Source organism: Suricata suricatta, chromosome 10, assembly GCF_006229205.1.
Source record: "Suricata suricatta isolate VVHF042 chromosome 10, meerkat_22Aug2017_6uvM2_HiC, whole genome shotgun sequence".
Classification (NCBI taxonomy): domain Eukaryota; kingdom Metazoa; phylum Chordata; class Mammalia; order Carnivora; family Herpestidae; genus Suricata; species Suricata suricatta.
In genome coordinates this window covers 57,140,561-57,167,117 of record NC_043709.1, presented here as the reverse complement: position 1 = coordinate 57,167,117, position 26,557 = coordinate 57,140,561, and the positions used below count along the sequence as shown (strand labels likewise).

Genomic DNA, 26,557 nt, shown 5'->3' with positions numbered 1-26,557 from the left:
TTGCGCAGCTCCGTTGCAAACTGCCAACCAATGGGTGGAGGCAGCGCTGATTCTGCTCTACTAATAGGAAGAGCGCAGCTGGGCGGGGGCGGCTCCTTCCTGGAGACCACAGGTGTAGAAGCGAGTGCCGCGCCTCGAGCTCTGCGGGCTTGTGAAGCCAGCAGGTAGGGGCGGCCGGCCGACTGGAAAGGGGTGCTGTGGGAATATGGTGAGGGGCGAAGGAGGTGGGGGGACGGGAGACAGAGCAGCGGCGAATTAAATACCGAGAGAGGCGCTCTGACGAGAGCCATGAGGACAGCCAATGAACGACAAACGAGAGAGGGAAGCTGGGAGGAGCCTGGGGTTGCTTCAATACCGAGGTTTAAGGAATTTAGGTAAGGGGGAGGAACAAGATCTGCTTCCCAAACTGGCATCAAGTTTAGAGCTAGCACGACTTCCGGGAGCCAGGGTCAGACGCTCAGAGCCGCCCCTGGAATCGAGGATAGGGCTTCATCTCTCAGGATGCTGAGCTCAGGTCCCTTCCTAGCTCAATCCAAAAGCCCTGGGTAAATACTTGGGAGCGCCCAACGCTTGAGAGAAGGAATTGGGATGCTGCCTGCTCGCATGCCAAGGGGTGAGAGACAGGACCGGCAGGCCCCGGAGGAAAAGGTGGGGATTAGAGTAGTTTTACTACCTCAACGTTTCTCAGTGGTTCCTTGTTTCCCATGGTCCTCTAATGAAATTGTAGTGTACGTAACCTCATCATGATTCCTTATAAACTTCTTCAGGAAAGTGAGATACTTGTTTCCCTTGCTGCCTGAAGTCCCTGCCCCAAGCCTAGGCGCACCCCTTCAAGTTACAGTTGGAAGTATAAGGATCAGAGTAAAGAGTACCCGTCTTGTCTTTTTTCTTCCCGAAGTCTTCAGTTTTTCCTTTGTGCACAATGAGGAAGTTCTTTCATCCCCAATAGAGTTCAGGGGATTTGGATTATTCAGGAGACAACTTGGGGGAACAAACTAAGAGAGGTTGAGAGGAAATTGAGTAGGACTCCTGCCTGATCCCCCACTGTGGTAGGATGAATGTAGGGGTGGCACACAGCGAAGTGAACCCCAACACTCGAGTGATGAATAGCCGGGGCATCTGGCTGGCCTACATCATCTTGGTAGGACTGCTGCATGTGGTTCTACTCAGCATCCCCTTCTTCAGCATTCCTGTTGTCTGGACCCTGACCAACGTCATCCATAACTTGGTGAGCACAAAACCGCACCCTTATACCTAACCCAGGCCTGCCCCAACCAAAACCAGAATCACCATTTGGGGATGTATGTCTTCCTTTGAGGATCTCCATGTAATTCCTGGGCTGAAGGACCACTTTCTGCCTCCTCACACTGCCCTATCCCTCTCCCCAGGCTATGTATGTCTTCTTACATACGGTGAAAGGGACACCCTTTGAGACCCCTGACCAAGGAAAGGCTCGGCTACTGACACACTGGGAACAGATGGACTACGGACTCCAATTTACCTCTTCCCGCAAATTCCTCAGCATCTCTCCTATAGTACTGTGAGTCCATGGGGGAGATACGGAAACCCCCACAGGGAAGCTTTAAAATACTCAAGCCCTTTGAAGATACTATGGTATGTTCTAAATCTAGGAAGAGCAGTAAGAAGTGGAAGGCAGTAAATAGGTTTTCTTTGCTGTCCCTTTGGTGGTAAGAGAATGGAGAAAGGACTAAGAAAACACTAAGTAAAACCAAATGGTTTTACACTTCCAAAGGAAGTGAATAAATAAAGCAGAAATTATATAAATGGAGAAAACTTACTGTAGGGAATGGAAGCAAAGGGACGCTGTCATATAGGCTTCAGGTGTCATTCGCCACGTCATTAACAATTAAAAAGCACTCTAACTTAATCTCCAGTTAAAAGTGCTATCTGATTATCTCCCCAACAATACTGTTAACCAGAATATTTTCAGATATTCTAGGACTAATGCAATATAAATGGTCATTTAAAGTAAAAGAGAACGTCACTGGAAAGGCATAAATATGGACAGGGAAGGCCAACTTGCACTCAACCCATTTCTTCTCTCCACAGCTACCTCCTGGCCAGCTTCTACACCAAGTATGATACTGCTCACTTCCTCATCAATACAGCCTCACTGCTCAGTGTACTGCTGCCTAAGTTACCGCAATTCCATGGGGTTCGTCTCTTTGGCATCAACAAATACTGAGGGATGGGGCTGGGGATGACACTGGACCAAAGGGCTGTTAACATCCTTTCCTTCTCCATACTGTCTTCTGTATCTTGAAAGCCTGAGAACTATGCAACCTTTCCCAAACTCCCAAGAAGAGAACAGATAGGAAAATGGGGCTCCCTGGGCTCAGCCCAGTTAACAGCAGGTTTCTTTGAATCAGGAAAAGGTGAGAAAGAGAAGGGCCAAATCACTTTCTTCCACAGTAGGAAGCCATGTTTGGGCAGCTTGTTTGGTGATTAAGTTTTTCTAGATCTTCCACTCCTACTACCTTCCAGCTCTGTTTTGCTATGTATTTTCCTTACAATAAAGATCTTTTTTTTTTTTTCCAGATATGACTACAGTGTGGTCAGCATGAAGGGTAGGGGAACTCCTCATAAGACTGGGAACAAAACAAGGAATAGTAACTTACTATATAAAACTTCTCCAAGGTATTTTTTTATCCCCTCTCCCTTGGTCCAGTAGGAGGTGCCCCTTTACTCTCAGCTAAGATTTAGTAGGGAAAGGATTCTCAAGTGAGAAAAAGGGCTCTGCTACATGGGCAAAGAAAGGGATGATACAGGTTGCCAGTTATATATTTATAGAAAGATAATCCCCTGGCTTTAAATAGATACGTACATACAAATATGAACAAACTTAAAAAAATACAAACCCTTGGATCATAAAGGGGCTGCTTGGAGCCCCTTTTTCCTTCCCTCTTACCCAAGGGCAGAGGGCATGAGTCTGCTTTTTAAAAATCATTAGTTTTGGCCATCCCTGCAGCAACAAGCATGAAGTTGGGTGATTACCCACAAGGTGAATGTCAGAGGAAAAATTTAGAGTTCTCACTCTCTGAACTCTGTGTATAATCTCCAATAATTAGGGCTACATGCTTTCTTGTTCTGTCTTTTAAGTAGTGTGTTGGGGTAAAGGAGGAGGCTCCCTCCTGAAATGGGTCAGGAAATAAGAGACTTAAAGTTTTAAAAGAGAGGGGGAAAGTGTCATCTGCTCTAGAAGCAAAAGACAAAGGCATAAAGACCCCAGGGAAATACGTAGTTCCCATGCTACCATGGGAGATACTGTCCAGCCCAGATCCAGGCTCTAGGTTCTTTGCTCTAGCCACCCCCTATTTCTTTGGTATTGTCAAAAGACAAGATTCAGTTCCTAGGTGCTGGTGGAGGAGGGAGAGTGGTTCCGGGGCTTCCTACAGATACTAAGTGAACAATTTAAACTTAAAATTTTCCCTTTTTCAATATTTGAAAATAAACAAATCGAAACTCCATCCTGTGCTATACACAGCCCTTTTGACTCCCTGACATTGATCTGAGGAAAGAGAAGGGGATGTCAACGTTGGAAGGGCCTCCTCACTTTCTTCCGCCGCTTCGGTTTGGCTTCTCCTTTGGGTACGGTGCTGTTGGGCTTAGAGGCTGCAGTGGCCCCAGGGCCAGGCTGAGGAGCTGCAAAGAAGTTCCCATTGGACATCTGGCCTGGGGGTACTTGGAAAATCCTGCTCAAGAAATCCTGAAGGTCGGCAGGAGGGGCTTCTGGGGCTGCTCTGAGAGGACAATAGAAAACATAATGAGGCAAGAAATACTGAGTTATAATTACCTGTTTAAACCTAAGTTAAAGATATACTAAGTCAGCTGCCAGACTTCTTAAGGGTGAGAGACACCTAGGTGTCCTAAACAGCATGTCATCTGAAATCATATTCAGAACTAGTATAGTAGGTAGATTGTTGAAAGAAATAACACTTACCTCTGCCGCCCAGTGGTGCCTGGAATCCGAGAACCAAATGAGATGTGATAGGGGACTCTATGGGTATCTGGGGAGATTCCCACACGCTGGCATCCAGCCCACTCTGCAAACATGAGAAGTAATTAGCCAAAACATTACAGTTTTGAATATACATAAGCTCGTATTTCTAGAGAACAGAAGTATACCTGTGATGTCATACACCTTTCCATCCATTAATGCAAAATAGGTGATCTTGAGGCCCAACATGCTTGATTCTGCCCAAAAGTCTCCTTCCTCAGCAGGATGCAGTCTATTACACTCAGCACAGTATCTGGCACTCTTAGGTTCCCGGTCCATTTCAAACCTCCTACAACCCAACAAAAAGACAATTTCTTAATAATTTGTCAAGCCTATGGTGTTGCTTTGGTATCATCATTGTAATCACTCACTCCTTTTGGCTAAGATCAAGTGTATAATATCATCATTATTAACAAAGATGGCTGAAACATCTAAAATTATCTCCACTTGGTTGTAACATATGCATACAAACACCCTTACCCTCAACCTTCTTAAACTAAAAATAACTATCTTTTATTCTTATTGCTAATTCAAATCCCCAGTCTCTTGATATGATGGCAAAAGGAGAAACCTCGGGGTCTTTTTACTCATCATCTGTATCCCCCAACTACCAGTAATACTCACAAAGAAGTCTTTGACTACTCAATCCCTAAGCTGTAACTGTCCCATTCCTGTCCTAGTTCATACCTATGCTTTCCCTGGCATCGGCTGCACATCATGGTATTCATTGCCTCTTTGAGGTCATCCTGAAGCTTAGACAGAAACTCATTCACTGACCGGCTCAGCTCATTCTCTGCCATTCGTTTCCTAAAAGAAGAAAGCCTTTGTAAATGAGAGGGTATCCAGCAAGGGACAAAGGGAGATGAATCTTTTATCCTCTTGAGGCCGCTGGCCAGCTAGAAAGATAAGGCCAATTCCTTCCACCTCAGAGAGCATCCTCCATCCACAAGTCCAAGGACTTCTACTATTGAAGATTACTCATTTACCCCACCCGTCTGACAATTTCCCATTTCCCACTTACATTTCATATTCCTTCCGCCTTTCAGGGTTGCTAACAATGTCCCAAGCTGCCCGCAAAACCTTGAAGGCCTCCTCAGCCCGGGGATGATGATTTTTGTCAGGATGTACCTACCAAGACAAAGATTTCCTCACAAATCCATTCCAACTCTCTCCCCATCTTTGACCACCCTTTTGTAGAGTCAATATAGCTAAAGGAGTAACTGCTCTGGCTCTGAAGACAGTTAATGGGATCAAGACCCAGCTCTGTCACTATTAGCTATATGACCTACAATATTATATCTATCATGGATTATTGGGAGTAACAAATGAGAATACACATGGCATACATAGTATAGAATCTGGCACTAGGGTGATCCACCATCTCAGTGTGCTTGGGACTGTCCCAATTTTAGCACTGAAAGTTCACATATCAGGAAACCCTCAATCCCAGGCAAGCAGGGATGGTTGGTCACCCTACTTGGTATACACATACTAAGCCCTCACATTTTGACTTTACTGTCAATCAAAAAGTAAGAGTTCCAAAGATATTACATCCTCAAACTCATTCTTCTCTAACTAGAAAATTCTTAAATACTTCCTACAGCAGTTTGCCTTTCTGTCCCAGAAATGAAATGTAGCATATTGTGATCCTCACAGGCTTTTTCCCACTTTTCAGACTTTTCTCTAGGACAAATAGCATCCTTACCTTCTACAGCTTCTTGATTTTCCAAAAGTACAGAATAAAGCTAGTGATGATGCCAATTAAATAGAATGCTGCTATATCCACCACATACCCAAACTGCTAGAATGGCCTTTTAGTCATGGTCACTCTGGGGCCTAATAAAGACAATGAGAGGTTCTGTAAAATAAGTCCACAGATGCTGGCCCAGAACAAGGGAGAATTCCTACATGTGTTACAGGTGTGTTGAGGGATTGGGGAACTTAACTTCCTTCTCTACTCGAAGGAAGCAAATTGAAAATGAGAATTTTTATAAGAATGATATTCCTCAAGAAAGGACATCTGCTAAAAGACATGAAAGGAGAGGCACTTGGGTGGCTCAGTGGGTTGGGTTGAGCAGCCGACTCTTGGTCTTGGTCTCATGGTCGTGGGATCAAGCCCTATGAGCCTGCTTAGGATTCTCTGTCTCTCCCCTGCTTGTGTGTGCTCTCTCCCTCAAAAAATAAAAATAAGAAAAACTTAAAAAATACAAAGACATGAGAGGGTGAAAAGAGCTCTACTACTAGTATCAAACTGAGTGTAAGCTGTCATTCCCCACTCTTAAGAATATGCCCCTGTCTATCCACTAATGGGCATGAATTTCCCACCAAACTAATTTAGTCCTGTGCTAAATTACAGACCTGGTACATTACCGTGTCTTGAACAGTTAATGAACACCTTGGCTACCCATTCTTCTTTGGTGTCATGCAGTCATTGAGGTAATTTACGCACTGTGATATTTTACCTATCCAGTTCCATACACTCAAACAGGCCTCCAATGGAATCTACACACATTACTTATATTCATAATATAGTTTAACTTACAGAAATAGCAATAATAATCACATCTAAAAATAACAACCTAATATCTACTATAGCAATTAGATCGCATGTTTGTATTAAACCATTTCTCTCAGGCATATGGTGTATCACAACTGCCATCTGTACTATGACCCCTATCAATAAAAGCAACTGTATCTTGGGGTGCCTAGCCTGCTCAATCATTAGGGCAAATGTGGTTCTTGACCTCAGGGTTATAGGTTCAAGCCCCAAATTGGGTGTAGAGATTACTTAAAAACAAAATCTTAAGAAAAAAAAAAAGCAAGGATGTATGGGTGGCTCAGTCGGTTAAGTGTCGGACTCTTGGTTTCAGTTCAGGTCATAAGATCTCACAGTTGGTGAGATCAAGACCTGCATTGGGCTCTGCACCGACAGTGTGGAGACTGCTTGGGATTTGCTCTCCCCCTCTCTCACTGCCCATCACCTGCTCAAGGTCTCTCTCTCTCTCTCTCTCAAATAAACAATAAAGATAGTAATAAAAAAACAGACAACCATATCTTCACATATGACATACACATGCACATGCCTCTCTATAGTTTATGTTCCATTCTCTTTCCTTTTCCCACTCTACACTGCTGGTCTTGAAATACCTTGTTTTCTTTCACCTGGTCCTGGAATAATCACATGAATTTCCTAAACCTTCCCACACTAGGTCCACACTTGCCTCTCTGGGACAAATGGCCTGATTTCCCCATGTTCAAAAAACCCTCATTTGTTCATGGTAGAGGAATTCACAGGCTTTCTGACTAGGCCTCTTCTCCATCTTAGTTAGAGGGACTTCACCTGGAAATTCCAGGGTGAGTGGTCCTACATTGATACAATAGGTTCATTTCTTTTTATTAAGAATCTCATAGGGTGGGGCGCCTGAGTGGCTCAGTGGGTTAAGTGTCCGACTTTAGCTCAGGTCATTATCACACGGTTCGTGGATTCGGGCCCCACGTTGGGCTCTGTGCTGACAGCTAGCTCAGAGCCTGGCGCCTGTCTTCAGATCCTGTGACTCCTTCTCTCTCTGACCCTCCCCTGCTCACACTGTCTCTCTCTCTCTCTCTCTCAAAAATAAATAAAAACATTTTAAAAAAATACTTAAAAGAATCTTAGTTAAGTGTCCAACTTCAGCTCAAGTCATGCTCTCACAGCTCCTGAGTTCGAGGCCCATGTCAGGCTCCGTGCTGACAGCTCAGAGCCTAGAGCCTGCTTCAGATTCATTCATTCTCATTTCATTCTCTCTCTCTCTCTTTCCTTCCCTCCCTCTCCTCTGCTCATACTGTTTCTTTTTCTCTTAAAAATAAACATTTTAAAAATTAAAAAAAAAGAGTCTCATGACAAAAAACTTAAAGTGAAGGGAACCAAAGTGAAGGGGAAAAAGTCTTAATGACTGTTTCCTAAGAATTAAGGTTCCTCCAGCTTCAAGTTGACTTTTTACTCTGCCTCTCTCTGCCTTAGTCTACTCTCCCTAAAATTGAAATAGAAAATAAAATTTAACAGAAGAAGAAAAGGAAACAGAAGAGAAGAATACTCACCATCACCGCCAGTTGCCTATAGGCCTTCTTCAGTTCAATATCTGATGCTGTGGCTTCAACCCCCAACACATGGAAAGGGTTTAACTCATCCTCAGGAACCCCAGCCATGGTCAAGAGTCGAGCCACTTCTTCTTCAGGCAGGCAGTAGCGACCGCCAGCTATAGGTGCATTCCCCTGCCTGTCAGTCCTTGGCTTGACCCAAGGCAAGTCCAGCCAACCCCACTGAAACATTTTTACCAACTGTTGCCATGGCCTGCTATCTCTCAGCAGAATCAGGCAGCGCTGCAGAGTGGGAAAATCCTGCCAAGACAAGAGCCAAGTGGCTTTACCCCTCCAGCCTAACCTGTCACCCAGTCCTACTAGAAACCGCCAGCCCAACTGTAGACAGCCCAACAAGAGGGCCAGAGCCAGGAGGAGCAAAGCGCCCAGTAGCCTAAGAAAACGGCTTAACAGCCCTGCCCCATAGCAACATCCTTGGCTCAGGAATTGGAATATCACCTGGGCCAAGCCCCCCAGACGCCCTGCCCAGATGACCGCCCAGACTCGAAAAAGGTCCAGATCACTGCCTTTCAGCTGCCTGCATGCATAGATGAGATGGCCACAAGTTTCCACATACTCTCCCACCAATACCAGCAGTTCAATCAGCCACCAGAAGCCTGCCTGTCCAAGCTGACACAGTTCCTCTGCTCCCCATAATCCCAGGCCTCTGCGCTTATCTGCATGATTACGTTTCCGGCCCAGCCTATGTCGGCCAGGGGACCTGGGATCTCTGCGTCCATCTTTTCGAGTATCCTCCTTGGCTGGAATGCGGTGCCGCTGTCTCCGGGGTGGTTTCTTTCCACTGGGCACACGTGAAAAATCACTGGGGAATTTAAGAGGTTCCTCATCATCATATTCCTCTTCCAACTCTTCATCTTCCCCCAAAACTGGAGCGGTACAATGGTGGCAAAAGTTGCTAGAAGAGCTATCTCCTCCCTCAGAGTAAGGCCCTTCAGGGATTCCAGGGGTTCCCTGGCAGTTGCAAGCAGATGGAATGGAAAGAAAAAAAGGGTTCCCATCTTCCTGGTACCCAGCCTCATTCTCTCTTGAGAGTTCCTGGTCCACTCCTGACTCTTCCTCTGAAGATGCCTCACTCTGATCAGGGTCCTCTCCATTCCTAGGAGGTCCTGGACCCCTTGGGGGGCCATGGCTTGGATCTGCCCAGTGGGCTGGGTTTGGGGGCTGTGCGTACTTAGAACTAGAGTGCTTTGTGAGGCAGCGGGTACCATTAGGAGCAGGGCGCGCTGAGTCCCTGAGTCCTGAGAATGAAAGTATTTCAGCGTCCACAGAGGATCCTAAAGTCCTGAGGGAGGCACCACCACTGTGGTGGGCTCCACACAACCCTCTTTCTTCGGGGTGCTTCTGGGCCATGACCCCAGGGCTTCCTGGGGATTTTAGGTCACAGCCATCATGAGAAGTTCTGAGGCCTGTAACAAAGGTATCAAGATGGGGATGATCAAGTATAGGAAACGGGCATCTGGGTGGCTCAGTCGGTTAAGCGTCCAGCTTCGGCTCAGGTCATGATCTCACGGTTTGTGGGTTTGAGCCCCGCGTCGGTCTCTGTGCTGACAGCTTGCTCAGAGCCTGGAGCCTGTTTCAGATTCTGTGTCTCCCTCTCTCTGACCCTCCCCTGCTTGTGCTGTCTCTGTCTCTCAAAAATAAATAAAACAGAAAAACAAAATGTTTAAATTATAGGAAACAAAGAGAGGGGTTTAATAATCTTAAATTGGGGGTATAATTAATGCACCCACCTCCCTTGTTTTCTCAAATTCTTCTGGAGCGTTCGTTATCCCCAGCAATAAGTCAATACTACATTAACTACAACCATGCTCCCTCCCCTCCTCCAAATCCTCTTAGTTTTTCTTCTCCAGAAAGCTACAAACTAGAATTTGGGAAAGAGGGAGGTACCACAAAGGGTGTGGTCCTAGGGTCACTCGTCGCGGGGGAAAAGTGAAAGACGACTGGAACGGTGGGCCGCAGGCTGCCCCGGACCGCGCGGCTCCTAAGGAAAACCTGGGGGCAGAGCTTAGGGCTGCCCCTAAGAAAGACAGCCAGGAAACCCTTGAGCTGGGTAGAGGGGGCAAAGGTAACGTTTCGGAAGAGCTGCGGTAACTCCTCCCCCTCGAGCAGCTAGGCCTAGAGCCAGAGGGAGCTACGAGAGCAGCTCCCCCGGCTCCGCCTCCAGCTCACGCTCTGCTTCCTCCTTCCGTCCCCGCCGTGGCCACCGACCTACGCTTACTTCCACTTCCGGGGTCACAAGGGAAGAGACGGGAAGGAAGCGAAAAGGCGGTTGGCGGAGGCGCGAGCCAGTCCAGCAAGCGTTGAGTCAAGTCGGAGGAGGCAGTCCTGGGGAACTCTGGCCCCGCCCCTTAAAGGGCTCTCGGCAGCCGCGCTCCGCGTGCTGGAGTCCTATCCCCGCTGGCTGCACCGCTGGTTGGCGCTGCAGCTGTGCCTGCGGACTGGGGGCGGATTTTCAGGGTTCCTCTGGCTGTATTCTTGGGCTTTGTCGAGACAGGGAGATAGAGGATAGCCACCGAGCCACGTCTGTTTCCTTTGCAGACAACCAGGCAGCGTAGAGGAGCCACCGCCCCGATCCTTTCCCTGCTGCCTGTAGCGAGGACAGAGGACCTTTTGTATCCTGCGGAGGTGCTGCAGAGAGGAGGACGCTCCGGGCTAGCCCCCACCCTGGTCCCCCTGAACTGCCCCTTCTTTCCCAGCAATCCTCGGCCTCCCCAGCGCCAGACCCAGCTGGCAAACTGCCCGGTATAACTACAGCTCCCAAAGTCCAGACCCACCCCTCAGGACGCAGCTCCCAGGCACAGTCACGGATAGGTTCCAGGCGACCAGAGCGTAGCTCCGCTGGGCTTAGGACCCGAGCGGAGTTCCAAAAATCACTGCACTCATCAGCATGCTGCTTTGCGTCTCATTTGCATACCGAGCTGCTCTCGGTCGACGTCGACACGCGCCCCCGCCCCCACGCAGACCAGGCTCCGGTCCCCTCTCTGCCTGTCCCCTCCTCTGCACACGCCTCTCTCGTTAGTCCCCCTTCCAGACCCTTGCTCCGCAAGTCTTTCCGCCCATGAGCCCCTCGCCGGCACCCCGAGTCCTGTAAAAGCCCCTTCCCCGGTCCCCGATCTCGACCACCAGGTTCTCCAGAAGACAATACTCCAATTCTCTGGGAAGTGGAAGAAACCAAGCCGGGACTAGGGGGGTGCTGGGACCCCAGTTGGGTCTTTGAGAGCTTCTAGTTGTCGAGTTATCGTCTAAGTATTCAGAGATCTTTTCCTCACCTTCGTGAGGTGCCCCCAAAACCCTTTCCTGCTATGGTTGGGGGGGGTCTCTGGTCTCAATCTAGAGCAGTGGGAAAACTGGGTTCCCCCTACACACATAGGGAAAAGACTTGGAGGGGCCCGCCCCGTGATGTCACCCCCCCAACACACACACCCTGTCCCCTTCCTCCACCCCCTAGGCTGATTGCATTTAGCTCTCAGGGCTTGGGCTACGACTTGCAAGAGTTTAGGGGAGCAGCAAACAGAGTGGCTCTGGGGGTGCCCACGCCCGACAGCCGCCCCGACGCCTAGGACCTCCTGGCAAGGATGCAGCAGGGGGGTTAGGGAAGCATTTCTACCCCGTCCTCTCCTGAGCCCTGGCAGGGTGGTGAGTAGTTAACACTCTTTCCCCAACCCTCTCCTTATTTAGGGTCCCTAGACTTCCAAGCGGATCGAGGTGCGGAGCCCCAGGGATTCCCCACGCCAACCCTCCAGCCTGTTAGGATCTTGATGTCCAAAAGAAGACAGATGAAAGTGCCTGCATCCGCCCTTCCCCATTCCCACAGTGCCCCCAATATCAGCTCTTCCTTGGTGTTCTTTTAAGAACTGAATTCAAATCCCACTGGCAACCCCGACACTCCTGGGGAAGGGGGCGGGAAATGGGTTAAGAAAAGTCCCACCAGTGTCCTGAGGGGAGGAGCAAGAGGCTACCAGGATGTGAGATGTCTGTGGGCAAGGTGCCTGCTTAGTCCAAGAGGGACCATGGGAATTGGACTGTGGCCGGATGCCCCTTCCCCCAACTAACTCCATCTCCCCATGAAGCCGAGGCTTCAGAACCTTGACAAAGTGTGGAGACTACTTGATTCCTGTCCCAAACTCTTTTGGTATCTGTTTCTTTTTTTTTCCCCTCTTCCTTCCGTGGGGTTGGAGCAGCTGTCCAGAGACCCCACTATGGCTCATTCTCTCCTCATTCACCTCCACCCCTGAGTTAACCCCACCTTTCCCAGTCCAATGGGGTCATCCTGAGTCCCAGCTGCAGATTGGGCAAACTTTGTTTTTAGCTTGAACAGGCTGTTGAACCTTCAGTGCCCAGTCCCACTAATGCCCTTGGGCCCCTCCTTCTACCCACTTAGGACTTCTGACTCTTCCTACCCCGGAAAGCTAGGGAACAAAGTCTCATTACCTTGTAAGATTTTAGTTTAAGTTTCATTTAGTGTCCTTGTTTCAGAAGTTAGTAAAGAGACAGCTGGCTCCCCTTGTAGGTTTTTTCAGTTACCCCAACAAGGCCATGCTCCCTCCTGAAACAGGCCTTTCTTCCTAAGAAGTAGAGGTATAGAACTCAAGATTTATGGGCATCTGAGTTCCTGCCCCCTACCCCCTTGCAGGTTTCCCAACCCCCTCAAGACATTCATGGATGGATGAGAGGAGCTGACACTGACCTTCCCCTCTGTGATCACCTTTTCTTCGGCCATGGAGGAAGCCTTGCTGCCCCTGGCCATGACCTCTGACCCCAGGCCCTTTAATCAACAACTCCCAGAGCCTCCAGACCCAAGATGTGTCTTGGAACCCCAGGACAATCCTGAACTGGCACCTGCCCTGGTGTGTGCTCTTTGCTGCTGCTTTGGAATCATCTACTGCTGCTTCGGTGAGGGAAGGGCCAAGATTCTGGGGGGCAGCTGCCCAAGACTCTCACCCTCAAGGATGATGAGAACTTTCTCCTTTGCTCCTAGGCTATCTCTACTTCTCTCTCAGGGGATGCCTACCTTCAGTGTAGCCCCTGCTGGTCTCACCAGCTCTTCTTGTCCATGCCCCCCAACATCCATGCCCCCTAACTCTGACCCCTATCACTTGCTTCCCCCTTTCCTCCTACCTCAAAACTCCATTCCTACATTATCCTTCATGTTTAAGCCTTGTTCAACCCTTCCCCAATAACCTGAATCAGCCTGGGCTGATTCCTTCTGCCATCCCTGGAAGGACTAAACCTTCTTTCTATATTTATTCCCCTCAACATATCCATTTTACCTCCTTAATTTTTCCTCCCACCCCCTCACAGGTTTTGAAAGGTCCCTGCTCTCCCTGAGATGTTCCCTTTCTACCCCTTGCCTTGTGGTCCCTGAGTTGATGCTCCTGTCTTCTGCCCCTCGTTAGCCACTCCTCTCCCTTCTAATTCATCAGAGCCATCCCTGTAGATGACCCTTTTATGTCTCTTAGTGCCTCCTGCCTCCCTTCCCAGGCTACCGCTGCTTCAAGGCAGTAATGTTTCTCTCGGGCCTGCTGTCAGGAGCTCTGGTGATCTTCCTGCTGTGCCACAAGGAGCGAGTGCTAGAGACACAGCTGAGCCTGGAGGTGAGCGCGGGCATTGCGCTGGGCATCGGACTCCTCTGTGGCCTGGTCACCATGTTGGTTCGCAGCGTTGGGCTCTTCCTGACTGGTCTCCTGCTAGGCCTAACCCTGGGTGCCGGGGCCCTGCTGGGCACAGAGCCCATCTACCAACCACCTTCAGCCTGGGTGCCAGCTGGGGGGCTGGTGGGGCTGGCACTGCTGGGAGCCCTGCTCACGCTTCGGTGGCCACGTCCATTCACAGTTCTGGGCACGGCCCTGCTGGGTGCTGCGGTGCTGGTGGCCTGTGCTGACTACTTCCTAGAGGGGCTGGCACTGGGCAGTCGGCTGGGCCAACGCTTGCAGGCACTTCCAGCCTTGCCTCCTCTCTGCTGGTATAGCTGGGTCTTGCTGGGCACCTGGCCAGCTCTGGGGGCCCTTGGGGCCCTGGCCCAGTGGAAGCTCATGGATGAGGAACATGGAGGCCACGCCAATGGTGAGTTAGTGCCATGGTACAGAAGCAGCCAACCTGTGCCTTCTCATGTCCCCAGTTCCCAGACTTGACGGGAGGGAAGGGGGAAAAAACACTTGAGGGAAGCGGGTGGAGGTGTCTAAGGTGAAGGGGGCAGGGCACTGAAAGAAAGTTAAAGTTGGAGGAGCCAAGGGTCTGGGTGAGAATGAGGAAAAATTGTGAAAGGGAACAAGAAAGAGTTAGTTACTGGGGACTGTTATAGAAAGAAAGGAATATCTCAGGGAGGTCCAGGAGAAAAGTGTAGGAGGATTCCAAAGAAGAGTTTCTTTTAGAATAACCAGGGGGGAGATGAGGTTTGAGAGAGCCAGAATAGGGAGAACAAATGGGTTTCTCTAGAGGGTGAGTATGTTTGGGGGTGGGATTCAGGGTCTAAAGAGGCCTCTCTGAGTCTGTATTGCCCCCTCCCAAGCAGTGGTCTTGAGCCACCAGCGAAGGCATCTTCAACTCCTTCGGATCCGTCAGCAAGAGGCCAAGTGGCACCAGACATCCCCTGGGGTGGGGCTCTGTGAGGGCAGCTTCCGGCGCCAGCTCCCCCACAACAGCCGGAGCCCCGCTGATAGTCTGGCTCCTGTGAGTGAGAGGATGGGCACACGTGGGGATGGGGCAGAGGGCACTCAGGATGGTCAGGGTGGGAGGGGGGCTCTGACCTAGGCCCTTCCTTCTGCCCTCTCTGCCCTATGCCTCTCCAGAGTTATCTCCAGAGCCTTCGAGAGCGCCAACTGGGACCAGGCACCCAGGCCACGGCCCCTCACACCGTCCTGGACTTGGATTCTGACTGTGGTTCCACTGTACCCCTCACCACACCTTCTGGTTCTGCCCAGACCTGAGCCTAAACCTCCACTGAGGCTTCTACCCCAGCAAGGGCCTGGGAACACCCAAATGTGCAAGGCCTGAGCCCACACACAAACTTCCCCACCTCTCAGATTGGGCATAGAATCTGTACTCCAACCCAGACCAACTCTGTGGGGATATGTTTCAGAGGCAGATAAAGGAGAATCTTGTGGGGAGGGGAGAAGAATGGAAGTATGAGAACCTACCTCTATCCAATAATAGAGGTGCCCTGGTCCCTAAAGTAACTGATTTCCTAATTCCCTCCAAACCAAGGAGGGCCCTAGCCCAAATAGCCTCTTATATACTTGCCTTGGTGTATCTCACAATGGTAAAATGAGGGGGTTGTTATTTTAGGACCTATTGAAAATCAGGAAGCCCCCCCTAAAGCACTTGACAGCTTTTTGATGGGAGTAGGCCACAGAGGAGCTCTCAGATCACCTAATCCCTAGGCCCCTCTCATTAAAGGGTAGTTGGCTTCCTGGTTAGCCTTTCCTCTTGAATCCCATGGGCTCAAGCCTCCTTCTCCTACCTCAGTTGGGAGTACTGTCCTCCATGGTGCTTTCCTTTCCCTCCTTAATGTAGGGAAGACCACGGGGCAATGCATGGCACAGCCCTTGGCCTCCCCCAAAATCTGGCTACTTGCCCCAAGGAGAAAGCATTGGCCCACATGCCACAGTCTTGCCCTTTTGCCCAAAGTAGCCTGGTCTTGAAGGCTGCACAGGAGACAAGTGCCTTCTCTGCTTCTCATTGTAGGTGATGCTAATCTCCTTAACTAGAACTTTGTCCCACCAACTAACCCATTCTAATTGTCCCCTCCTCTGATTCGCCTGCTCAGAGTCTGTTTCCTGGTTCCCCAGACAGCACGAAGAAAGATATATTCCTCCCCTGGGCAACAAAACTAGGATGGGAGGGAAGAAGAATGTAGGAGCACGTGAATAAAATGGCATTGAACACTGAACCAGGAAGTCCAGCCTCTGCTGTTGCTGTTCTTTTCTTTCTTTGCATCCCCAGTGAGCCAGACTGATAGGTCCTCTGTCCCCTAAAGATCTGATAAAGCTACCCTTATCAGATTGGACTACTGTACACACAGCTACACATACACACACACAGCCAGAGGAAGAACTGTTCAGTCCTCCCTAATGAACATGGAGTTAGCCTTTATTAAGCACAAATGTGCCAGACACTGTGCCATAACAGATGAAGTATTTCAAAATTTAATGCAGTAACCCTGCAGGATTGGTGTCAACCTTATTTGGCAGATGGTGAATCTTAGGCTCAATGAGGTTAATTAACTTGCCCAAAGTCATCAGCAAGTAAATGTGTTTCTCAAGGGTTCCAAAGCCCTTGCTCATTTTAATGGCCGTGCTGTTTCCTTGCACTTTATCTAGGAAGAACAGAACCCAGGCATTTAGCTTCCCAGCTTTGCCACCTGTCAACCAAGGGCCTGAGTGATGCCTTCCTTCTACCACTGTCTTCCAGAGAATAGATAAGCCAGCTGGAAGTGATGTCAAGGATGGACAAAAAACTGTATAGAGTCGGGGACTGACCCAGAGTTAGGGAGTCCCTGCCCAGGAGGGAAAGAGCACAGAGGAGCGGTGGCTAGAGCTGGGATATTTAGAGGCCTGAAGTTGACAGCATGCCCCTGCTGCAGCCCTCCTGCCTAGTGAGTAGACATTTGATTCACATCTTAGGCCCCTGGTAGGGTGACATTACCAGGGAATGAAAGGGTAGTGGAGACTGTGGCTGAGGGGATGACATCCAAGACTGGGTCTCTGGGTGAGTGGATAGTGTTCAAGGTGGTAACTATGGCTGAGGAAGTGGTATCCAAGACTGTTGCTATGGCTGAGTTGCCAGTGCCTGAAGGAGTGGTGCTCCCACCGAATGGGGTACTGTCTGAGGTCTGGGGACGGCAGTGCATCCAATTATGGGCGGTATCTCTGGGATAGCCTTTCTCTACCCGAAGCTGCCGGTTGAGGCGCCAGTACTGTTTACCCTTGAAGAAGTAGACATGGCCATCCCGCCAACCCATAGCAGCTGAGGGCCGGTCTGGCACTCCTGTAAACAATCCCTTGATTGGTTTAGGGTAGTGGCTGAAGTCAGTACGGGCCAGCTCGTCCCACTGCCAGTACCCGGAGCCCTAGATGAGGGGTGGGGAAGAGAAGAGGATGAGGAGAGAGCTTAAGGATCCCCAGAGGTCTACCTCCAGCCCATATCAGCTGCAGATGATCTCCCTTCAAGAGCAAGTTGGCTTCTCAGTGTGAGGTAGCCCTCCCCTCCTAAGAAGGGATTTGCCCTTGCTTTGAACTTTATACCTTAAAGAGGAACACCTTTTGGTTGAAAGGCCAATAGAAAGCTGCATCCAGGTTGGGGTCCACCCTATTCAGCCTCTTGGGGAAGCCAGGAGACATCTTGAAGTTAATATAGCGCCACACCTTGTCTCCTGAGAGCGTGTAAGGAAAGAACAAGTTATCTGTCTTCAGGTGATGGCTTTTGGTTCTCCTGTTCCACCCTCCCAGGAACTTCTCATCTCTCCCTCCCTTTTATGGCTTCTTTAATGGTAGGCCTTCCTCAGGTAACACACTGTAAACTAGTCCGTTTACCCTTAAAGAAGTGAATCCATTGTGTTCGAGGAGAGTAGACAGCAGCATCTAGGTTTCCTGGGAGCCCCTCCCAAAGGGCAGACACTTGGAACAAGGGACCCAGTCCTGAATCTGTCACAGTCCACACATAGTTTCCCTTGAAGGCATAAGTCTTCCCTCGGGGCCCTGAGAGCAAAAGTGTGTCAACAAGTCAAAAAGACATGGGCCAAATAAAGACTTGTGGATACCTCCGACAAGCTGATAGTTTGCCCTTATCCCACAGGCTGGTTCCTCAGAAATTCAACATTAATTCAGAGAGAAGATTAGGGCAGAGAAGGAAGACTCCGTGTTCAGCCTCTGTTGTTCAGAGCAATTTAGCTCTGATTCACTCAATAAAACTAAAGCCCTGCAAATAGCTGCTCCCCTTTGGGCTCCTTACCTCCCATTCCAATAGCTTCCAAGTTGTCTGTCCTTCCCTGCACATATAATACCCTCTCTAATAGACATTCCAGTAAATATAGTTTTCTCCATCTTGCTGTATTACCGGATATGTGTTAGTGGTCCTTATAGGGAGGCAACAGAGGTAAATGCCCACCTAACCCACTTTTAATTTGGCTCTGAAGCCTCCCTCCCCATGCCACATGCCTTCTTCCATGGCCACTAACTTCTGCTGGGTATCTAACCTCTGTTGCTCATGCTGAGGTTCCATATCATTCCCACTTGTCCAGGTCTCGAGTCAGCAGGCTGCCACCACTGCCCACTTCCTGGAAGGGAAAGGCCTTACCCAGCATCATGGCATCCACTTCACCACTGCAGGGGTCTGGCATGGGACCAGGTTCTGTAGGTACATGTGGTACAGTGGGGAGCTCCATCTCTTCTTCATCCTCTATCTCTGGGGTCCTCTTGCCTGCAAGGTAACATGATGCTGTTCAAGAAGAGAACTCATAGCACCTGACCTCCCCACTCATCTATAAGCTTGGCCCAGAGGCCCTGTATAAAGGGGAAAAGGGAATCCTAGAAAGTTTCTCTTGGTAGGAGGCAAAATCATATTGATATCGAAGGAGACAAGTTTTAGTGTTGAGAGGCACCAGAAAGGGGGAAGAAGTTTGCTGGAATATTCATTCTTCATCCTCAAGAATGAGTAAAGCGGAGAGAGGGCTGGAAGGATGATCAGACATAGAAGGGTCAGAAAAACAGCTCCCGAACATGAAGACACCTGAATAACTGGGTAAGAGGAAGAGAAGAAGCCAAGTCATTTCCTACCAGGGAGGTTAGACCTGTCTCTACAAGCCTGAAGAGATGCTGGTCACATTGACCCTCATGATCACGAGGGGGAAAGACTAACCGTAGAGAGCCTGAATCCCTGCCACATCATCCGGGTGCAGCTTGAAGTGGGGCCGGTAACCAGCATAGACAGGAGCCATGAGGGCCTGGGTATATCGGGAGTGCCCAAGCCCCAGGGCATGGCCCAGTTCATGGGCTGCAATGATGCGCAGGTTCACCCCGCGGTAAGTCCTCTCAGTCCAGAGCTCATCTTCATCAAAGTGCACACTGCCTAGCTCTGGGATGTCAGCATGGGCCAGGACCCTCCCTGGACAAAGACAAAGGTAGACAGGAAAGAGGTCAGAATCTCCTAGGCTAGAGTAACCCCTGCCTGTTATAAACCCCAATCTCTCCATTCCCTTAAAATTCCATCTATATTCAGTCTCCTGCATGCCTCTCTCTCTCCTTTCAGATCCCCTTGTCATCACCCACTTCTCTGTGGGATGCCCATCACTCAGTCTCTGTACTTCCCAACCACTCTCTTCTTTCTGGCCCAATCCTCTCTGAGGTGTGCCTTGAGCAGAGAAACTTAAACCAAGGAATAAGATATAAGCTTCAAAGAAGAGGCTTGATAAGGCCCCAGGGAGATGATCAACTGCTCCCTGAGGGAATATTAGAAGGTGGTTAGAGAGTGTAGGGTGCAGTTGGGCATAGGGGGCAGACTGAACATTAAAGTTCCAGAGTCACTGGCTCAAGGAGACAGAGATACTCTTGAGGTCTGTGAGGTGGGAGCCAAGAGCTGGTGCCTACCAGGCCCATCAAAGGAATTGGAGCAGTATGGGCTCTGGCGGCCATGGAAGGAGAGGCGGATGTCAGCCCAGCCAGCCTGCACCTCCCGGAAGATCAGGGGGGCCACATTGCTCCAGTACTGGAAAGCTTGAAGCAGAGCTGCCCGGGCTGTGTGGGGTGGGAGGGTGGAAGGCAGGTTCAAGATGCGGAAGGTCAGGTGCTTCTTTCTCCAGCGGCCTGGTTATTGGACCAGAAAATAGATTAGAAACACAGATCCCCTGTGAGCCCCAGAGGGCTCCCCTGAGTCTGGGCATTCATTCAGCAAAGTTATGTCTCCAGGCAGGTGATCATCAGGTGATCATCCATTCAACACTGAGTTGGGCCAGGCTGTCCCAATGTCACCTGGACTCCAGAGCCATGCCACCCCTCCTTTCCCTCCCTTTCCCGGTCTCAGTCCTCACCCAGCAGGAGGTATTTAAGGGTCTTCTGGTTGAAGGGGTCCTCCAGGCCACAACGGGGCTGCCTCATGCGGGCCCTTGTGGCATCATCCAGCTGACCTGAGATTGGCAGCTCAGATGCTTCCTGAAAAGCTCTGAGAAGAGGGAGAATGATGGGCCCAGCAGTACAAGGGAATCTGAAATGACTAGAGACTGGGGAAAGCCCTCTGGCCACCTGCTGCCCACAGTGGTATCTGAGGATGGCACAGAATCTCTGAAGCTGACGGGGCCACTCCAGCATCCAGTCCTCATAGTTAGGACTTTTTCTCCTGTTCTGCAGAAACAGCGATCCTCCAGCTTCACCTCCCCATCTTCAGTCTCATGTGTGTAAGGTTTCCCTCAGGTGTAGCCCTATCCCCCCACATTTTCTAACCTTCTCCTGGGGAAGTGTCCCATCCTCCTGCTCTGGAGACTCTCCCACCTCTAATCCCACCAGAGGGGCTGTCCTCCCTCAGCCTTCTCCTCCGGGCTAGAGCCCCCTTCCCAGCCCAGCCTACTGTGGGACAATTTCATCCAATAGGCACTACAGGCATCATGGTTTTTCAAGGGACTCTGAACACAACTGAGAGCAGAAAGAAATATGAAAAGACAACTTCAAAATATAAATAAATGCTGAATTAAATGTCCACAAAAAGTAACATCATGTCAACAACTCAATTCCAATTCAATTTAACTTATAGTTTTACATACAAATGATACTTCATGTGGGATATCACTAATAGTATGTTGGATACGATGTGGAATGGAGCCTCCAGAGCGATGCTTAGAGCATAGGAAGATCCAGTGACTGCTCCTCATCTTTGAATTCCCATCTCACTCCATGCCCCACCACGCTAACTATGATAGCGTCCTATTCCCTAGATCCCTGACATGGATTTGGGTCAGGCAGAAGTGGGCCTGGGGAGAGGAAGAGATGAGAAGAGGGAACAATGACCTTGCAACCTTGACCTTTATGGCATGTGCTTTATGACCTCTCACCTCAAAGCCTCCTCGATATCTTCTGGCCTGAAGTCATCAGGTCCTTCTAGAGGCTTCTGTAGGTACCCATATTGCAACAGGTAATCCTATAATAGGGATAAGCAGAATAAAAAGGGAGTTAGTCTTAAGGTAAATCTTCTTAGTGACCTAACAGATCCATAAGGACAAGCAAGGACAGACATGGAAGGACTAGAGAAGAGGCACCTTAGGGAAAGGGTTCAGGTGGAACAAAGGCAAGGAGTGGGAGATGGGCCAGAGTAGATCATGAAGTAGAGGGAGGAAGGGAGAGGCACACTGAAGGTCAGGACAGAGGCCTGGATGGGACTGTGGCGCAGTACCCCGATCCCTTCCTAGGCCTGGATCCCTTTTTCCCCGGAGAGGGGGGATTGGGAACTCACCACTGCTGCCTCCTTCCCTGCAGGCCCCAGGGCCCGGCCTGAGACTGTCATGGGGAGTAGGAAGCCCAGCCACAGCCACTGCCAGTCCATAGTCCCTCTAGGCAGGAACTCCAGAGGCTGTCTGTGCCCTCTGCCCTGAGATTTCTGGGAGCCTGGGGAGCGGGGCTTGGTGGGGGGCTCTTGCCTCCAGTTCTTTCCACTTTCCAGTCTCTGGCCCTCTTTATAAAACTTCAGGGGAGGGGAATTGGGGGGAGTGGCAGTGGGAGGTGACTCAGCCCAGAGGTGTGTTGCAATTCTCCATTAACCCCTGCCCGGCCACAGAGCTTCAGTCAAGAAGGGCCCCCAACCCATCCCCACAGGGTTGTCTGGTGGAGATGGGAACACTAGAAGACTTCATACTGTGCCGGGGGTGGGCATCCCGTCAGGATGAGAAGCAGAGTCTCTGCTGAGTCTAGGGATGGGGACCTATTCCCTGGAGCTGGACGTTCCTGTGCCCCAGGAACCCTCGGCAGCAAACCCCTCATCTTCAACCTTCATGGTCCCTGTCTGCTCTAGGACAGGAACAAAACAAAATAACAGTGAAGAGGTAGGAAGCAACTTAGGTGCTCGGGTTTCAGAGACGAGGCCTCATTTTCTCTGTACCCAAGACCAAATTGGAGATTTAAATGCTCTTGAATCTACTTGTGTTTGCTTTAATAAAAAGTCATTATTTCAAGCATTTCATGAGCCTGTAATGTCAGGGTGGGGGTGCGGGTTAACAAGAGCACAAAGAAGTAAAAGGCCAGAGCTTGCCCACAGTAAGCTTGTAGATAGGGCAAAGCTGACCCAAGTACCGAAATGAGGGGAACCAGGATGCCAGGCAGGAGAGGCCCCATCCTAAGGATCATAGGACCATGGGGAGGTTCGCCAAGAACCCAAGCTTTGAAGCCTGGCTAAGAATTGGGTGGAGTAAAACAGTACCAAGGGACACGGACAGTGCAGGCCTTGAGTAGAAGTGCAGAGCTAAGAAAAGTCGCTGTGCTCACTGAGTGGTTTCCAGGGTCGGGACTGCTTCACTCACCACTGAGCCCCTAGTACCTACTTCCGGCCAGCTCAGCGCTTCAGGTGGTACTTAATGAATCTTTGTCAAACAAATAACTGGGGTAGGAGAGTGGTTGGAAGCCAGAGTTTAGAAGGTGAAAAACTTAACATTTTATTTATTTTAAAATTTTATTTTATTTTATTTTTGAGAGAGAGAGAGTGCGTGCATGGGGGGATGGGCAGAGAGAGAGGAAGACAGAGAATCCGAAGCAGGCTCCACACCATCAGTGCAAAGCCCAGCGTGGTGGCTCAAACCTGCAAACTGAGAGATTATGACCTAAGCCAAAGTCAGATGTTTAACTGATTGAGCCACTCAGACACCCTTTAAAATGTACATTTTAAAGCACTTTGTGAAGAAAAAAACACTTCTTGTTGGGTGGTTTTTATACATTATCTCATTTAATTCTCACAACCCTCCTAGGACAGAGGAATTTTTCTGGCCTTTTTTTTTTTTTTTTTGACATTTTTCATAAGAGGGAATGGATAGGGAACCTGACTAAGGACATGGAGTTCCCAATCGATCTAGGCTACATTCAAATCCCTCTGCTAACTCCATAACCCATACTCTTTCCATGCACCACACTGATGACTTTCAGAGTTTTGTTCTTTTAAAGGTTTAGGAGCTGCTAAAGGTTCCACTATCATTTATGCATTATATAACATTTGCGTGTCCTTCAAATGCACAGGGAAGTAGGGATAAGAAAGGGTTACTGAACTCATGTTCTCAGTAGGGTCCCAATTCTCAGCCCTTCCCCACATCCTAGGCTATGAGGCCTAGGGGCTACAGGGGAACCCTTACACACTCCAGGATTGAGGTGGGGGAGATGCTGACTCTTTGTTTCCTTTCATGATGCTGATCCCCTGACCCATCCAACCCTCAACTGGGTAACAATCAGCTGACTAAGTCCCAAATGGCCAGTGACAAGCAAGGAAGGACAGAGAGCTTCTGACTGATGCATGACAAAAGCCATGACTGAGGCCATCACCAAGGCTGATGTCCCCAGGAAATGACAGAGTTTAAGAACCAGCTCCCATTCAGCCCCCTGCAGAATTCTTTCTCAAACTTGCCCTTCTCTCCTGCTTTCCACCCTCCACCCCTCACCCCCACTTTTTTTTTAGAGCTGGACATGTTCCAATTGAACATTATAATTTTTTTCTGATTAAAGTTCTCTCTCTTTTTTCTGAATAAAAGCTATCCTTTGCTTGATGTAGCAAATTTGGAAAATACCAGAATAAGCAAGAAAACCACCAGTAAATTCTACCCAGAAGAGAGCTGCTATAACATTTTGATGCATTTACTTGAAACTTTGTGGTTCCGAGTTCAGCTCTAGCTCCGCCTGCCCAGACTCAGCCCCTAGAGACTGTGGCTGGGATGGAAGAAAAAAACGATAAGAAATAGTGAAAATAATGGAGGAGGAACAGGAGCTGAGGGAGGAGGGGAGAGAGGAGGAGCCAGACAGGGAGGATATGAAAGAAAGAAGTGAGATGAATGTGATAGCAGACTACTCCCTCCTCTTTCATGTAAGTTAAAAAAAAAAAAAAAAAAGCAGAGCAGGACTAACGCTTAAGGCTGAGTGACAGCGTGTTGGTGAGATGATGATTATCATGAAAGGTGGGAGCTCACAATGGCCTGCCTTGGAAGGCCCTGAGGAATGGAACCACATTCTAGACGCTAAGGAGTCAGGAGAGACTAGAGTAAAATAGCAAAACCAGCCAAATAGTTTATCTCATTTAAATCTCAACAACCAGACTGGCATTATCACCTTCTTGCAGAAAAGGAAACAGAGTGTCTAGTAGGTTACTTCCGGTCACACAGCTAGGAAGCAGCAGAGCCTTGGGCTCAAGCTCTGATGATGTTTGCAACCTCCCAAGAGTTTCCACAGGCACCCAAACAAAAGCCCCCTACAGAGCCAGGAGCTGCAGGCGGGGCATCTGGACAAGGACTGCTGTGACTAACTCTTCCCATAATGGCATGGTGACCACCCCTTCTGCCAGCCCCCACCCTCTGAGCCAGGCTGACCCAGCTCTTTTTCCCTCTGAATATGTCATCTCCCACTGGGGGAGATAGGGGGATGTGTGCAAAGCATCAGGACATGCGCTCTGCCTGCCCCCAAAAGAGAACAGGAGTCTGAGAGAAAGAACTGCCGAGTTCTTTGGCTTGCTTGCTCCCTTCCTGCAAATTAGCTTCCCCGCTCTGCCCACAAATTGTGCTGGAAGAGTTTGCATAGAAATATTATTAATTAAAATATTTTAAACTATAGTAAGAGGAAGCAGGTTAGATTCTGAGAGTATTTTCTAGTGATCAGGGGCTATGGGGCCAAAGTTTGTAGAAGTCTCTAAGTCCAAGAGAAGCCAACGTGTAAAACGCCACCCACCCTCTCCGACAGCTACCCTTACCCGAATGGGGTGGCCCCTAGGGCTGGACATCCTGGTATAAGGGCAAGTCTGGGGCCTGAAACTGGAAACTGGAGCTGAGAAAAACATAAGCTATAACTCAGCAGCCCAGACACTGCTCTTGATTTCAAGAAATGTGGTGTTAGCCTCTGGCCTGTTTCCCCGGAGCCCTGAGGGAATCAGGAGAGAGGGAACTTTCCCTGGCTGAATGGGATTGAGTTTTCCAAACTGTTACCCTGGAAACCTCTGTTTTTAAGAGGACCCCCCCAACACACACTCCTTTAATTAGTCATGAGTTCCTAGAAGCCAGATGGGAAGCGATGGGCTGGATGGTGCACAGCTGGAACTGTTTAGTGACGGGAGAAGCGGGAGGGGTTTGGAGAAGGCTCAGGGCCTAGGCCAGCTCATTCTGTTCCCAGGATGCTCCAGACTTCCTCAGGCCCCTACAAACACTCCCCTATCACAGGCATCCCCACGCACCCATACTCCTCAAGCATGCACCCCCTGGGGCACTGGCCTGAGCTGGCTCAGCTGAGAGGACGTCAGACTCAAATCCTTAAGTTCTTTAGTTCCTGTGAGGGAGACCAAGATCTGCTCCTTGTCCCCAGTTCACAGAAGAAAGCATTATCCTACAGGATTCCCCTGGAGACTGCTGGAGGCTTCTGCTGGATACCAGTACCCCAGGATGGTGCCAAAGGGATGCATGAAGGGATCAGTGCTAGCCTCCAGAATAAGGAGCGGAGTAGAGGAATAAGAAGCTTAAGTGGGGGCACCTGACTAGTTCAATCAGTACAGCATACACCTTTTTAGAAAAATGTTTATTTATCCTTAAGAGAGAGACAGAGCAAGAGCAGGGGAGGGGCAGAGAGAGACAGAGACGCAGAATCCGAAGCAGGGGCCAGGATCTGAGCTGTTAGCATGGAGCCCGAGACGGGGCTTGAACTCATGAGATATGAGATCATGCCTGAGCCAAAGTCAGTTATTTAACTGACTGAGCCACCCAGGCGTCCCTGTAGAGCATACATTCTTTTTTTTTTTTAACATTTATTCATTTTTTTGAAATTTTTAAAAATGTTTTTATTTATTTTTGATACAGAGAGAGACAGAGAATGAGGGGTGAGGGGCAGAGAGAGAAGGAGACACAGAATTCGAAGCACCCACAAACTATGAGATCATGACCTGAGCTGAAGTCGGATGCCTAATCTTCTGAGCCACCCAGGTGCCTAGGGCATACATTCTTGATCCTGGGGTCCTGAATTCAAGCCCCCCATTGGGTATAGAGTTTACTTTTCTTTTTAAGTTTATTTATTTATTTTGAGAACAAGAGCAAGCATGAGTAGGCAAGGGGTGGAGAGAGAGGAGAGAGAATCCCAAGGAGGGTCCCCACTGCCAGTGAGAACCCACAAACCGTGAGATCATGACCTGAGCCAAAATCAAGAATCAGATGCTTAACTGAATGAGCCACCCAGGCATCCCTAGAGTTTACTTTTTTTT

The 26,557-nt window shown here is 49.4% G+C and overlaps 4 protein-coding genes across 7 annotated transcripts; 2 read left to right on the top strand and 2 right to left on the bottom strand.

Moving 5' to 3' along the window:
• Positions 1-56: 56 nt before the first annotated feature.
• On the top strand, positions 57-2,560 carry ORMDL2 (ORMDL sphingolipid biosynthesis regulator 2). The gene is made up of 4 exons (XM_029954571.1): positions 57-164; positions 1,054-1,228; positions 1,389-1,540; positions 2,071-2,560. The coding sequence occupies exons 2-4, from the start codon at positions 1,055-1,057 to the stop codon at positions 2,204-2,206; spliced, it is 462 nt and encodes a 153-aa protein (XP_029810431.1). The 5' UTR covers positions 57-164; position 1,054; the 3' UTR covers positions 2,207-2,560.
• Positions 2,561-2,645: 85 nt separating this feature from the next.
• DNAJC14 (DnaJ heat shock protein family (Hsp40) member C14) lies at positions 2,646-9,680 on the bottom strand. Its single transcript, XM_029954569.1, has 6 exons — positions 8,096-9,680; positions 5,040-5,146; positions 4,706-4,825; positions 4,147-4,307; positions 3,962-4,064; positions 2,646-3,761 (listed from the first exon to the last, which is right to left on the bottom strand). Exons 1-6 carry the CDS (start codon positions 9,503-9,505, stop codon positions 3,551-3,553), a joined length of 2,112 nt encoding a protein of 703 aa, XP_029810429.1. The 5' UTR covers positions 9,506-9,680; the 3' UTR covers positions 2,646-3,550.
• A 1,737-nt stretch (positions 9,681-11,417) lies between these two features.
• LOC115303982 (transmembrane protein 198-like) lies at positions 11,418-16,043 on the top strand. 4 transcript variants are annotated; one of them, XM_029953921.1, is made up of 6 exons: positions 11,418-11,433; positions 11,604-11,791; positions 12,789-13,048; positions 13,637-14,218; positions 14,664-14,824; positions 14,944-16,043. In XM_029953921.1, the coding sequence occupies exons 3-6, from the start codon at positions 12,874-12,876 to the stop codon at positions 15,079-15,081; spliced, it is 1,056 nt and encodes a 351-aa protein (XP_029809781.1). In that variant the 5' UTR covers positions 11,418-11,433; positions 11,604-11,791; positions 12,789-12,873; the 3' UTR covers positions 15,082-16,043. The 4 variants fall into 4 exon arrangements, with proteins under 4 accessions (XP_029809781.1, XP_029809782.1, XP_029809783.1 ...); XM_029953922.1 differs by lacking the exon at positions 11,418-11,433 and having other exon boundaries at positions 11,578-11,791; positions 14,667-14,824; XM_029953923.1 differs by lacking the exons at positions 11,418-11,433; positions 12,789-13,048 and having other exon boundaries at positions 11,578-11,791.
• A 162-nt stretch (positions 16,044-16,205) lies between these two features.
• On the bottom strand, positions 16,206-21,758 carry MMP19 (matrix metallopeptidase 19). The gene is made up of 9 exons (XM_029954567.1): positions 21,590-21,758; positions 21,192-21,277; positions 20,178-20,308; positions 19,738-19,953; positions 19,010-19,255; positions 18,449-18,571; positions 17,686-17,850; positions 17,398-17,525; positions 16,206-17,222 (listed from the first exon to the last, which is right to left on the bottom strand). Exons 1-9 carry the CDS (start codon positions 21,677-21,679, stop codon positions 16,773-16,775), a joined length of 1,635 nt encoding a protein of 544 aa, XP_029810427.1. The 5' UTR covers positions 21,680-21,758; the 3' UTR covers positions 16,206-16,772.
• Between the last annotated feature and the right edge of the window lie 4,799 nt (positions 21,759-26,557).

Bases quoted from the DNA above. Each gene is read 5' to 3' on its own strand.
- MMP19 (XM_029954567.1), bottom strand. From the start codon at position 21,679: ATGGACTGGCAGTGGCTGTGGCTGGGCTTCCTACTCCCCATGACAGTC. The intron at 21,278-21,589 runs GTGAGTTCCCAA...TCCCTATTATAG, and splicing joins CAGGGAAGGAGGCAGCAGTG to GATTACCTGTTGCAATATGG. The intron at 18,572-19,009 runs GTTAGTCTTTCC...GTTACCTTGCAG, and splicing joins AGGGATTCAGGCTCTCTACG to GCAAGAGGACCCCAGAGATA.
- LOC115303982 (XM_029953921.1), top strand. From the start codon at position 12,874: ATGGAGGAAGCCTTGCTGCCCCTGGCCATGACCTCTGACCCCAGGCCC. The intron at 14,219-14,663 runs GTGAGTTAGTGC...CCCCCTCCCAAG, and splicing joins ACATGGAGGCCACGCCAATG to CAGTGGTCTTGAGCCACCAG. The intron at 14,825-14,943 runs GTGAGTGAGAGG...ATGCCTCTCCAG, and splicing joins CCGCTGATAGTCTGGCTCCT to AGTTATCTCCAGAGCCTTCG.
- DNAJC14 (XM_029954569.1), bottom strand. From the start codon at position 9,505: ATGGCCCAGAAGCACCCCGAAGAAAGAGGGTTGTGTGGAGCCCACCAC. The intron at 5,147-8,095 runs GTGAGTATTCTT...TTGTCTTGGTAG, and splicing joins ATAGGCAACTGGCGGTGATG to GTACATCCTGACAAAAATCA. The intron at 4,065-4,146 runs GTATACTTCTGT...TCATGTTTGCAG, and splicing joins AAAGGTGTATGACATCACAG to AGTGGGCTGGATGCCAGCGT.
- ORMDL2 (XM_029954571.1), top strand. From the start codon at position 1,055: ATGAATGTAGGGGTGGCACACAGCGAAGTGAACCCCAACACTCGAGTG. The intron at 1,229-1,388 runs GTGAGCACAAAA...CCCTCTCCCCAG, and splicing joins CCAACGTCATCCATAACTTG to GCTATGTATGTCTTCTTACA. The intron at 1,541-2,070 runs GTGAGTCCATGG...TTCTCTCCACAG, and splicing joins AGCATCTCTCCTATAGTACT to CTACCTCCTGGCCAGCTTCT.